General features: G+C 63.6%; 1 protein-coding gene across 1 annotated transcript in view; it reads left to right on the top strand.

The window, feature by feature from the left end:
* Window positions 1–12,500, top strand: part of si:ch211-220f16.2 (golgin subfamily B member 1) — a 44,977-nt gene that overhangs the window by 30,678 nt on the left and 1,799 nt on the right. The window contains 14 exon segments of the mRNA XM_056413389.1: window positions 370–493; window positions 1,109–1,242; window positions 1,341–1,394; window positions 1,967–2,076; window positions 2,148–2,316; window positions 2,399–2,503; window positions 2,643–8,434; window positions 8,436–10,935; window positions 11,029–11,090; window positions 11,181–11,214; window positions 11,295–11,396; window positions 11,465–11,596; window positions 11,657–11,727; window positions 12,182–12,271. Coding sequence (XP_056269364.1) covers window positions 370–493; window positions 1,109–1,242; window positions 1,341–1,394; window positions 1,967–2,076; window positions 2,148–2,316; window positions 2,399–2,503; window positions 2,643–8,434; window positions 8,436–10,935; window positions 11,029–11,090; window positions 11,181–11,214; window positions 11,295–11,396; window positions 11,465–11,596; window positions 11,657–11,727; window positions 12,182–12,271 — 9,479 coding nt within the window.

Raw genomic sequence — 12,500 nt, 5'->3', positions numbered from 1 at the left:
CAGATAAGACCAGGTTCAGCTGAGACCAGGTTCAGATAAGACCAGGTTCAGCTGAGACCAGGTTCAGATAAGACCAGGTTCAGCTGAGACCAGGTTCAGATAAGACCAGGTTCAGCTAAGACCAGGACCAGCTGAGACCAGGACCAGCTGAGACCAGGACCAGCTAAGACCAGGACAAGCTGAGACCAGGACCAGCTAAGACCAGGTTCAGCTAAGACCAGGACCAGCTAAGACCAGGACCAGCTGAGACCAGGACCAGCTAAGACCAGGACAAGCTGAGACCAGGACCAGCTAAGACCAGGACCAGCTAAGACCAGGACCAAATTCAGGTCTCTGTTTAAAGACACGCCTGCTTTACTCCCCCCCCAGGAGGACTTTGGATTTGACGGCCGGTCCTCGTTCCAGGACCCGCGGCCCCCCTCTGAGACCACGACCCCGATGGAGGGCGAGAACATGGGAGGTTGGTGGCCCGAGTTCAGTTCCCCCGACACAGGTGCGAGCCCCCGCCGCCGGCCAGCATGCGCACGCCGCCCCCCCGCTCACGTCTCGGTTCAGGGAGACTTCACCGTGACTTCATTTCATTGGCTGTCGGTTGGTTTTTATTTCCCCCGTTTTGCATTTAAGCCCCTCCCACATTCATTCAAATGGCTGGGTGTGGCCGGGAGAGGCTCAGGCCGTGGTCTGTGACGGTGTGCATGCTGGTTGAGCTCGTTGGCATCGGGTTGTTGTGTCGGTGGGCGGATCCGTGGTAAGTTTTATTTTGGTGTTCTTCATTTCCTCTCATCGTGTCTTCAGCTCCTCCTCCAGTGTGACGCTGCTCTCTGGTTGCATCTCTTCTCCTCACCAGTGTTTCCTGTGCAGGATTCTGGATCTAAAACACTTACCAAACATTTAAAAACATTTTAGTCTTTTTTCGTGAATTATTTTTCACCTTTTGGATCGATACATTTTTAAAAAGCGACGTCCCTACGACACCGTTACCCTGTGAGCTGTAGGGCTTTTATTCTGAAACATCTGTGCAGGAAGTGTTGAGGAATGAATGAAAAAGAGCATTATGTGGCCTGATGTCGAACCGTCACTTAAGCCCCGCCTCTGACTCCGCCCCCAGAGGGCCTGCGGTCCGTCGTGGAGGAGCTGGAGCTGGAGCGGAACCAGCTGCAGGAGCAGATCCTGAGCCTGGAGGAGCGCTGCCAGGACCTGGAGGCCCGGCAGCAGCTGCAGGCCCGAGTCGAGGCCCTACAGGTAACCCCTGACCCCCACGGAGGAAACCCCGTTCGTGGCTTGATCTGCATGTCCCGCCCCCGAGGACCAGGATGTTGTAACAAACCCCTCTAACACAGGTGACGTTTGATGTTGATGTAGATGAAGATGAGCAGCCATTTTGGGATTCTCAGGTGTGTGTGTGGTGTGTGTCACGGTGTGTGTGTCACAGTGTGTGTGTCACGGTGTGTGTGTGTGTGTCACGGTGTGTGTGTGTGTGTGTGTGTCACGGTGTGTGTGTGTGTACCTTCTGTTTTTTTCCACTCATGTTTTTAAAAAAGTGCAAATGTTCTGACTCACCGGGTTGTAAGTCTCACTTCACGAGTTAAAGGGACAGTACGGCTTAAAGGGACAGTACCACTTAAAGTGACAGTACCACTTAAAGGGTCAGTACGACTTAAAGGGACAGTACGGCTTAAAGGGACAGTACGGCTTAAAGGGACAGTATGGCTGAAAGGGACAGTATGGCTGAAAGGGACAGTACCGGGACAGTGAAGAGGTGATAATATTATAAATATAACATATAGTTGAGTTTTTACTTTGCAGTGAACCCTGAATGTGATGTGCGGACTGTCCCTTTAATATTGTAACTGTCCTGGTGAATGTCAGAGTGCATTATTTCTATAAATGGGTGAATAAACCCGTGCTGATGTTAATATCGTGAGGTCGAGTGTTCAGCCGCGTGTCGATCCGTCTTCGTCTCCAGAACGAGTCGGAGAGGCTTCAGGCTCAAGTCTCCGGCCTGCGACTCCAGCAGAGCCGCGACGCAGAGAACCAGCAGCTGCTGGTCGCCGGCCTCACGGAGCAGCTGAAGGGGTGAGTGAGCTCCTCCCCGCTGGGATGGAAGCGTTCCCTTTGGGGGTCTGACCTGGCGTCGTGCTCCTCAGCCTGAGCAGCACCCAGGGGTGCCTGGAGAGCTCGCTGGTGGAGAAGGAGAACGCGCTGGCCAAGACGAGCGAGGAGCTGCAGCTGGCCGACGGCCTGCGGGAGGCTCTGGGCGAGAGAGAGCTGCGGTGCAGAGATGCGTCGGAGAAGCTCCTTCAGGCCGAGCACGCCGTAAGAGCTCCGCCTCCGGGTCCACGTTGGCTTGTGAGGATTATTATTCTGCAGTCCTCACGTCTGCTGTCTTCCCCCGCAGCTCGAGGACGTTTCCAAGCGCTGCGGCAGCTCGGAGAAGCGCCGCTCTGAGCTGCAGACGGAGGTCGCCGACCTCACGCAGAAGCTGAGCGCGCTGAAGGAGAAGGTGAGGCGCCGCCGGCCTCGGAGGGTTTCCCTCGGAGGGGTTTGCGGTTCGAGTCCCAGTGAAGACGACGCGCTCTTGAGCTGTGCGATTTCAATCTGCACGGGTTGTGACGCTTCTCCTCTTCTTCGTCGTTTTCCAGACGCAGAAGCAGGAAGTCGCCGTCGAGTCTTTGCAAACGGAGCTGGACCAGACCAACGAGGAGCTGGACAAGCTGAACTCCGCCCACCTGGACGAACGCGCTCAGCTCATCCACGACCTGCAGGGCTGCGAGCGGGAGATGGACCGGCTCAAGGACGCGCTGCTGGAGAAGGAGGAGGAGCTACAGACCCTCTCGGGGAACGCGGCGGCGCAGGCGGAGCGGCTCGCGGCGCTGAAGCGGGAGCTGGAACTCAAAGACGAGAGCCTGGTCCGCGTGGAGACGGCGCTGAGTGAAGCGCAGCGGGAGGCCGCGAGCGTCGGAGGGTCCCAGACTTCAGAGCGGCAGGCGCTGACGGAGCGGCTGACGGACGCCGAGGCGGCGCTGCAGCTCCTGACGGAGCGGAGCCAAGAGGAGCAGACCGCCGTCCGGGAGCTTCGGGAGCAGCTGGCGAGCCACCGGACTCGCCTCTCGGAGAGCGAGGCGCGCGCCGCGTCCCTCGGGGAGCGGCGGCGGTCGGAAGACGACGGCGGCAGCGAGCGGCTCCGGCTGCAGCTCAGCGAGAGAGAACAGACGCACGCCAGAGAGATGAAGACTGGGAAGGACGAGCAGAAGGAGCTGCTGGCCCGGCTGGAGGAGTCCGGCCGCCAGGTGAAGACGCTGTCCGAGCAGCTGGAGGAGCAGACGAGGAGCGAGGAGCGCGTCAGGGAGGAGATCCGCGAGAAGGCGGAAACCATCGAGACGCCGGAGAAGCTGAGCGGCCAACTCGTCTCGGAGCTGAAGAGCTGGAAGACGGAGGAAAAGCAGCTGACGGAGGAGCTGCGGAGCGGGGAGGAACTCGCCGGGGAGATCTCGGCCGCCCTAGAACTCAACCGGAGGCTGGAGCGCCGGGCGGACGTCCTCACGGAGGAGAAGGAGCGGCTGCAGCTGGACGTGGCGGGCGTGACGCTGGAGAGGGACTCCCTGCAGGAGGAGGCGTCCTCGCTGGAGACGCAGCTCTCGCGGAGCGGCGCCGCCATCGAGGATCTGAACAGAGCTCTGGACCGCAGCTCGCTGGCGAAGACCGCCGAGTGCGGCGAGCTCGGCCGGTCGCTCGGGGAGCGCGAGGAGGAGGTGGAGCGGCTGCAGCGGGACCGGCGGTCCCAGATCGAGGCCCAGCAGAACCAGCAGAACCAGCTGTCTCTGCTCCGGGAACAGGAGGGCGGCCTGAAGTCGGCGTTAAAGGAGACGGAGGCCGCGTTGGCGGAGGAGCGGGACGGGAGCCGCCGCTTGCGGAGCGAGGCGGCGCTCATGGAGAACGCCGCCGCCTCGCGGGCCGAGGAGCGCTCGCAGCTGGAGGCGGCGCTGGAGGACGCCAGGCGCCACCGTCAGGAGTACAAAGAGGAGGCCGACGCCGCCGCCGAGGCTCTCGGCGAGCGAGTCGGTACGGCAGAGGAAACCGGCAGAAAGCTGGAGGCCGAGGCGGAGGTGAGGAGCGTCCACGTCCGGGCGCTGACGGAGCAGAACCACCAGCTCCGGGCCGCCTGCGAGTCCAGAGAGGCGGAGCTCGCTCTGCAGGCGCGGGTCCAGGCGGACCTCCGCGGTCAGCTGGACGGCGCCCTGGAGCAGAACGCCAGCTGCGGACGGAAGATCGGCGTCCTGACGGAGAGCGGCGAGCGGAGCCGGAGGGCGCTGGCCGAGCTGAGCGCCCAGAGGAGCTCGCTGCAGGAGATCCAGACCTCGGAGAATCGGAAGGTCATCGACGGCCTGCTGAGGGAGAAGGAGGCGCTGGCGTCCGCAGGAGACGAGTCGAGAAGGATCCTCCGAGAAGGAGAGCGGGCGACCTCGGCGGCTCTGCTCGAGAAAACCGGCGAATGTGCCTCTCTGGCGGCGGTGCTGCGGGAGAGAGACGAGAAAGTGGGCGGGCTCAACATGGCGCTGGAGGAGAGGCGGAGCCAGCTGCTGCAGCTCCAGGACACCGCGGGCGTCCATCGGGAGGAGGTGGAGGCGCTCGGGAAGGAGGCGCAGCAGAGAGAGCGGGCGCTACGAGACTCGACGGGCGAGGTGCAGAGGCAGAGAGACGAGCTGAGCGGGGCGGAGGTCGAGGCCACCGGCCTGAAGGTCGCCGTGCAGAAGCTGACGCAGAGCGAGGACCGGAGGAAGGCCGAGCTCGACGCTTCTCACCAGAACGTCCGAGCGCTGACGGAGCGGAACGCCAGGTCCGAGTCGGAGCTCCAGAGAGCGCTGACGGAGGCGTCCGGGGCCCGGCGAGAGGTCGAGCGTCTCCAGGCGGCGGTCGGCGACGCGGACGCCAAACTCCAAACGGCGCTCTCGGAGAGGGAGGGGCTTAACTCGGCCGCGCGAGGATCAGAAGAGTCCCTGACACGGCAGGAGCGTCTGATCCAGCAGCTCACCGGCAAGATCTCGGAGCGGGAGCAGCAGCTGGAACAGAGAGCGCACGACATCGCCGGGGCAGCCGCCACGGCCACGCAGCTCCGTGAACTCCGAGGACGAGTGGACGGGCTCTCCTCCGAGTCCTCGGCCCTGAGACGCACTCTGGAGGAAGCAGAGCGGCGGCGTCTGGAGGATCTCAGGAGGTCCTCATCCGCCGCCGAGGACCTCCGGTCCAGTCTGCGAGCCAAAGAGGCCGAGAGCGAGGCCTCGAGGGAACACGCGGCCCGGCTCCAAGAGGCGCTCACGGAGCTCAGCGCCGAGGCGGAGGGTCTGAAGAAGGTGCTGGAAGACAAGGAGGCGGCTCTCCTGGACCAATGGAAGTCCCTTCAGGACGTCCAGAGAAGAGCGGACGAGGCTTCGCTCCTCGAGACTCGGCTCGAGCAAAGCGCCGAGTCGGTGTCGCGGCTTCAGAGTCGAGTCCGGCTCCTGGCGGCCGAGTCCGGGAACCTCAAAACGTCGGCAGAGGAAACGCGGAGCGCCTCCGCCGACCTCCAGGAGAAGTACGCCGCCGACCTGGAGCAGCTGCAGCTTCTGAGGAAGCAGCTGCTCCAAACCTCCGACGAGGCGTCCGGCCTCCGGAGGTCACTGGACGCCGCCGGTGAGGAACGTCAGGCGGCGGCGATCGCCACGGAGACGCTGAGGAACGAGTCGGCTCTGATCCGCCAGGAGCTGGAGCGGACGCGACACCTGAACGCCAGTCTGTCAAAGGAAAAGGCCGACGCGGCGCCGCTGACCGCCGAGCTGGAGCGACTCAAGGCGCAGCACCTCCACGTCGTGGCCAAGATGAACGCGCTCACAGAGAACCTGGAGCAGAGGGAGGTGGCTCTGCTAGCCATCAACAGGCGGTACACGTGCCAGGCCGAGCACGCGGCGCGGCTGGGCTCCGACATGCAGAAACTAGAGCGGCAGAACCAGAGGCTGAGCGCGGAGCAGGAGGAGCACCGGGGGCGCCTCGCGGCCGCCGCCCACGACTACGCGCTGCTGCAGGAACAGGTCGGGACGCAGAGGAGGCTTCGGGAAGAGCCGCGGGTCCAGATGGAGCGGCGGTCCGAGGAGGAGAGCCTTCAAGCTAAGGTCAGTGCCCGGGACGAGGAGGGGTGTCGCTTACGAGAGAACGCTGAGAAGGTAGAGCGGCTGCTGGTCCTGGAGAGAGAGAACCAGGACAAGGAGCGGCTCGCAGAGCAACTGAGAAGTGTTGAACGCGACATGAAGTCTAAAGATGGTAAAGTGAGCGCTCTGAAAGGAGACCTGGGCCGCCTGCCGGAGCAGCCGGCAGCGGCCTCCGACCAGCTGAGCGCCAAGGAGGCGGCGGCCTCCAGGACGCAGCTGCAGAGGCTCTTGGCCTCCGTCCAGAAGAAGGACGACGACAACGGTCGTCTGCGTCGAGCTCTTAAAGCCGCAGAACACGAGCTGCAGGAACTCACGGCGAGAAAGAGCGGCGCCGACGAGGAGTCCGAGGGGTCGCCGGCTTCTTTGCAGGACGCCATCAAGCGGCTACAAGAGAGCCACCGGGCCGAGCTGGACGCTCCGAGAGAGGAGGTGCAGGGAGGCGCCGCGCGGCTACACGGCGAGGAGGAGGCTCAGCAAGCGGCTCTTTGGAAAGACACGGCGCAGCTTCTGCAGACGCGGCTCGACGGCGCGGCCGAACACTCGCGAGCAAAGGACGAGCAGATGGACCGCGTGGAGGAGGCGCTCTCCGGACAGGATAGAGACACGGCCATCGGCCAACTCATCGAATCCGCCTCGAGCGAGAGGATGAAACTCGGGGAGGAGAGAGCGTCTCTGTTGGAAAGCACGGAGCGGGACCACGACGCCTCCACCAGGAGGCTGGAGGAGCGTCTGAGCCGAGCCGAGGCCAAAGAGTCTGAGGCGCTCCGGCTGAGCGACAGAAAGGAGGAGCTGGAGAGGGACCTGGCCGAGGAGAAGAAGATCCAGCAGCACCAACACCACCGGGAAGAGAGCGCTCACGCCCATGGCCAGGTCTCACTGCTACAGGAGCGGCTCCAAGGAGTCACGAGCCGAGCTCAGGCCGCCGCGGACGCCGCTGCTCTTCTCCAGAGGAACCTCCTGGACAAAGAAGGAGAGATTCTCCTCCTCCAAACAAAAGGCGAGAGACTTGAGGAGCGATTGCAGACGTCGCAGGCCGCGTGCGCCGAGAAAGAGGTCCGTTTGTCGGAAGCCGTGCGGACGCTGGCGGAGAAAAGCTCCCTGGTGGAGCTGCTGCAGGCCGGAGCGGCCGCGAGGGAGGAGGCGCTGGAGCGAGACCGGAGCCAATGGCTGCGCAGGGCGGAGGAGCATGAAAAGGAAATGGAGGCGCGTAAAGAAGACTCTGAGGGCAGAGCCGCCCTGGGGAACGAGCTCGCCCAGACCAAGATCCAGAAGAAGGCCCAGGCCGCCTTGCTGGCACGCAAAGAGACGCTGAAGAAAGCCCAAGAGAAGGAGAAGAAGTGGAGCCAGCAGCTGGACCAGAAGGTCCGGGAGCTGGAGGAACTCCGCGGGAGGGCTCTGTCCGACGGAGACGAGCTGGCAGCTCTGAGGAGGCTGGCGGAGCAGAGAGACGAGGCTCTGGCGGTCGCGGAACGCAGAGCTGACGCTCTGACGGCCGAGCTTCAGCTGGCCGAGAGCCTCCTGGAGGACGCCCACGCAGACTTAGAGGAGAGAGAGGAAGCAATTCAAGTGGCAGCGCTGAAGACCCAGAAGGAGAAGCAGGAGCTGAGTCGCCTCCTGATGGAGAGAAGTGACCAGGTGAGGGGAGAACTCCAGGCCCTGGCCTCACAGAAGGCCTCGGAGGTCAGTGACGACAAACGCCTTCTGACCGAGGAGCTGGAGGAAGCCCAGCGGCGTGGTTCTGAGGCGCAAACCCAGCTGGAAGCGTTGAGGAGAGAAAGGGAGGAATCCCTCCGGTTCACCGGTGGACCGGGAGCCGAGCTAACGGAGGCTAACGGAGGCCTCCCGTGTGCCGAGAGCTTCCGAGCCAAACTCAAGGAGGGCCGACGCCTTGCAGCTCTCTCAGGCTCGAGTGTCAGAGACGGAGGAGCTGGCGTCTGCTCTGGAGCGGCAGAGTGCCGCCGAGAAGAGGAGATCCGGAGCCGCCCTGCTGACCAGGAGGCTTCAGGCAGCGCTGGTGTCCAGGAAGGAGCTCCTGAAGGAAAACGCCACCCTCAAAGAAGAAGCCGGACAGCTGGCGACGCAACGCGACACCAAAGAAGCCGAGAGCCGCGCTCTGGAGGCGTCGGCGCGGGAGCTGGAGCGGCAGAACGCGGAGCTGGAGAGCGCCGCGCGGTCCCTGGAGGACGAGCCGTCCACCTGGAGGGCGGCGCACGCCGAGCTGAGGCAGGAACACGAGGCTCTTCTTCGCGCTCATGAGAACGTGAGCAGCGAGATGGATAAGATGAGGCAGCTTTCAGAGGAGGCCAGGCGAGAGGCGGAGGACGAGAGCGGCAGGATCAAAGAGAGGATGCACAAGTTCTCCAAGGAGAAGCGGCAGAAGGTGGAGGAGCTGGAGGAGGAGAATCGGAAGACGAGAAAAGAGCTGACGGAGCTCCAGGAGAAGCTCAAACCGAGCGATGGAGACCAGCGATGGGAGGCGGAGAGCGAGAGAGAGACGCAACATAACCGACTGGCAGGAGAGCTTGAAGAGGCTCGGCCTGCGCTGGAGGAGGAGCGCCGGCGGTCAGACACACACTCCACCCACATGCAGCCGAGCAGCTCCCCGACGGCCCGGAGCCACGCCCACACCACAGAACTGGAGGGCTTGTTCCAAAAGGAGAGACTGGAGACGATGCACAACGACCACGAGCTGCAGCTGGGAAGGAAAGACGAGGAGCTGGAGGGGCTCCAAGAGGTCGTGGAGGGCGTCGGCCTGAAGGAGACGCTGAGGGTCTCGGAGGACGACGAGTGCCTCCTGCAGGAGGAGCTCCAAGACGCGCGAGAGGCTTCCGACAAGGCGAAGGTAGAAAAGGAGCATCTGGAGAGCGTGATCCGGAGGAGCTCCGAGAGGATCCACGAGCTGAGCGCCTCCGCCGCCGCTCTGCAAGCACACAACACGCAGCTGTCCTCTCAGCTGGCGGCGAGCCGGGAGGCCGGCGCTCGGGTTCGCCGAGAACAAGAGGCGGAGCGGCTGCAGCTGGTCCGAGAGTTGGAGGAGAAGCTGAAGACGGTCCAGAGAGGCAGCGACGCCTCCAAGAGCGCCAAGAAGGAACTGCAGGAGCTGCTCAGGGAGAAGCAGCAGGAGGTCAGCCACCTGCAGCGCAACTGCATCCGCTACCAGGAGCTGATCCTGGATCTGGAGGAGGAGGGGCGCCAACACTCTGAGAGAGAGCTGAAGAGGAGCTCGGAGGAGGAGGGGGAAGCAGAGCTGCTGGCGCACAAGGAGCTCCTCCAGCAGGCGGCGGAGAGGACCCGGAGGGTGGAGGCGGAGCCAGAGCAGCTGGCTCTGGACGCCTGGCAGGAAGGGAACAAAGCCGAGGACCACGACATCCCACAATGCTCAGCGGCCATCGGTGAGCAGCAGCTCGGGGGTCTGGAGGAGCGGCGGCGCTCTGACGCCCAGGAGCTCCAGATCGGCCCCGTGCTCCAGCGCCTCCTGGAGGACCCGAGGCTGAGGGACCGAGAGGCGGGCGCGTTGGAGAGGACCGGCGCCGCCGCGCAGCAGGGGCAGCTGTTCCTGCTGAGCGCCGGCAACGCCGAGCTCTCGGCCGTCCGGCTGAGGGAGCTGGGCGCTCTCGCCCAGAGACTGGAGCGGGACAAGAGCGCGCTGACCCGCCTGCTCGCCGAGCGGGAGGGCGCCGCGTCCCGGACGCAGCTGGCGCTGCGGCAGGCGGAGGAGGCGAGCGCGGCGGCGGACGCCCGGCTGCTCCGCCTGCGCTCGCTGAACGACCGCGCCGAGCAGGAGGGCGTCGCCCTGCAGCTGAAGGCGCTGCTCCGCGGCAAAGACGCCGACATCTCCTCGCTGCTGTCCTGCAGGGACGGACAGACGTCCGGCTACCTGGAGCAGCTGCAGGCCGACCGGCGCGACCAGAGAGAGAAGGCCGACGGGGAGCGGCGAGGCCTGGAAGACGTGCTGAGGAGCCTGCGGACTCAGGCCGGCCGCTCCGCCCAGGAGAGGGAGGCATTGAAGAGCGCCATGGCGTCGCTGCAGAGCGACCGGGAGCGCCTGGCCTCAGAGGTCAGGGTCACGGAGGCTCAGACGGGGCACGAGGGCCTGAAGCTGAGGAGGCAGCGGGGCGTCGGCCTGGAGGAACTCGGAAAGGAAGGAGAGGCGAGCGGCGCCTTGAGGGCTCAGGTGTCCCGCCTGGAGGCGGACGCAGCGACTCTCCGACAGGAAAGAGCCGCAGAAGGAAAAGTGATGGCCGATTTGCGGGAAGCGGCCGCCGCCGCCGCGGCCGAGAGCAGCGGCGCCCGGGCTCGGGGCGAGTCCATGTGCGGCGCCATGGCCGCCCTGCAGGACGACCGCGACCGGCTCATCGAGGACTTCAAGGTCCTGAGGAGCGGCTACGACAACGAGCTGCGGGCGGCGCGGGCGGCCCTGAGCGCGGCGGAGCGCGGCCGGCGGGACGCCGCCGCCGACCTGGCCGCCGCCGCCAAGGAGAGGGACGTCCTCGCCCGGACGCTGGCGGCCTCGCGGAGCGGAGACGCGGCGCCGGCGGAGCTGAGCCGGCTGCTGGGGGAGCTGAGCGGGGAGCTGGCGGCGAAGGAAGGGGACGGCGAGCGGCTCGCGCTGGAGAGGGACGCGCTCGCCACGCAGCTGGCGGCGTTCTGCGGCGCCATGGCGAGCCTCCAGAGCGACCGCGAGCGGCTGGTGGGCGAGCTGGCCGCCGCCAGGAGAGAGACGGGAGAGTCCACTGGGAGGGGAGGGGGGGCGGTGAGTGAAGGCTGTGCTGAGAGAGAGAGAGAGAGAGAGAGAGAGAGAGAGATCGATCCTCCTTTGTGACTGACGCCGTTGATGTTGTTGCAGGAGACGAGACAGAAGCCCTCCGGCGCTCCAGGACTCGGCCACCAGGGGGCCACCGCCCTGAGGTAGAGTGAGCTGGGGTCAGCTGGTCTGGGGTCAGAGGTCAGAGGTCACCGGTTCACTCAGGAATGTGTTTCTTTTCTTTTCACCTGTAGATCTGAGGAAGAGGAGACGGACGCGCTGCTCGAGGTGAGAGGAAGAATCGGTCGTGTTTGACTCTTGAGCAGCGTTTAGGTCGGTCCTCCATCTTGTCCCCCCCCCCCCCACAGGGCCCGGGTGCGGCGGAGAGGACCCGTCTCCATGGAGACCTGCGGCGCTGCCGCCACGAGATCCAGCAGCGAGACCAGCAGCTGCAGCGGCTCGGCCTGAAGGTACGAGGCGGCCGGCGCTCCGCCGGCGCCCGCTGCAGGCCGAGCCCAGCCTCTCTCCTCCTCTCCAGGTGCAGCAGGCGGAGGAGGAGAAAGGAGGCGCGGCGGCGCGGCTGAGGCTCGTCTCCCAAAGCCTGAGGGACGCCGAGGACCGCTGCCACTGGCTGGAGGACCGGGTCCAGACTCAGGTAGACGGTCTGCAGGTGAGCCGCGCGGCGGCGCCGCCGCTCTGTGTAGCTGTAATGCCTCGTCTCCACCACCAGGGGGCGGTGTTTGCTGAGGAGGCCCCCGGAGCGCCTCAGGAGAGGAGCAACGACTCCGAGACAGCCGAGAGGTGAAGAAACCTCCTCACGGGAACAATAGAGACACAGGACAATAGAGACACAGGACAACGGAAACACAGGACAATGGAAACACAGGACAATGGAAACACGGAACAATAGAAACACAGGACAATGGAAACACGGAACAATAGAAACACAGGACAATGGAAACACAGAACAATAGAAACACAGGACAATGGAAACACGGAACAATAGAAACATATAACAATAGAGACACAGGACAATGGAAACATATAACAATAGAGACACAGGACAATAGAAACATATAACAATAGAGACACAGAACAATGGAAACACAGAACAATAGAAACACAGGACAATAGAAACATAACAATGGAAACACAGGACAATGGAAACACAGAACAATAGAGACATAACAATGGAAACACAGAACAATGGAACATATAACAATAGAAACACATGTCCATGTCTCCTGGTTCTCAGGCTGCTGGAGTTGGAGCAGAATCTGACTGAAGAGAGAACGAGGAGAGAGACGCTGGAAGAGAGACTACGACTGATGGAGGACGCCCAGAGGTCTCACAGACACACACACACACACACACACACACACACACACACACAGACACACACACAGACACACACACAGACACACACACACACACACACACAGACACACACACACACACACACACACACACAGACACACACACACAGACACACACACAGACACACACACACACAGACACACACAGACACACAGACACACACACATACACACACACACACACACACAGACACACAC

This window comes from Pseudoliparis swirei, chromosome 4 (genome assembly GCF_029220125.1).
Source record: "Pseudoliparis swirei isolate HS2019 ecotype Mariana Trench chromosome 4, NWPU_hadal_v1, whole genome shotgun sequence".
Classification (NCBI taxonomy): Eukaryota; Metazoa; Chordata; class Actinopteri; order Perciformes; family Liparidae; genus Pseudoliparis; species Pseudoliparis swirei.
The sequence above is the reverse complement of the archived record's forward strand: the minus strand, read 5'-3'. Positions and strand labels throughout refer to the sequence as shown.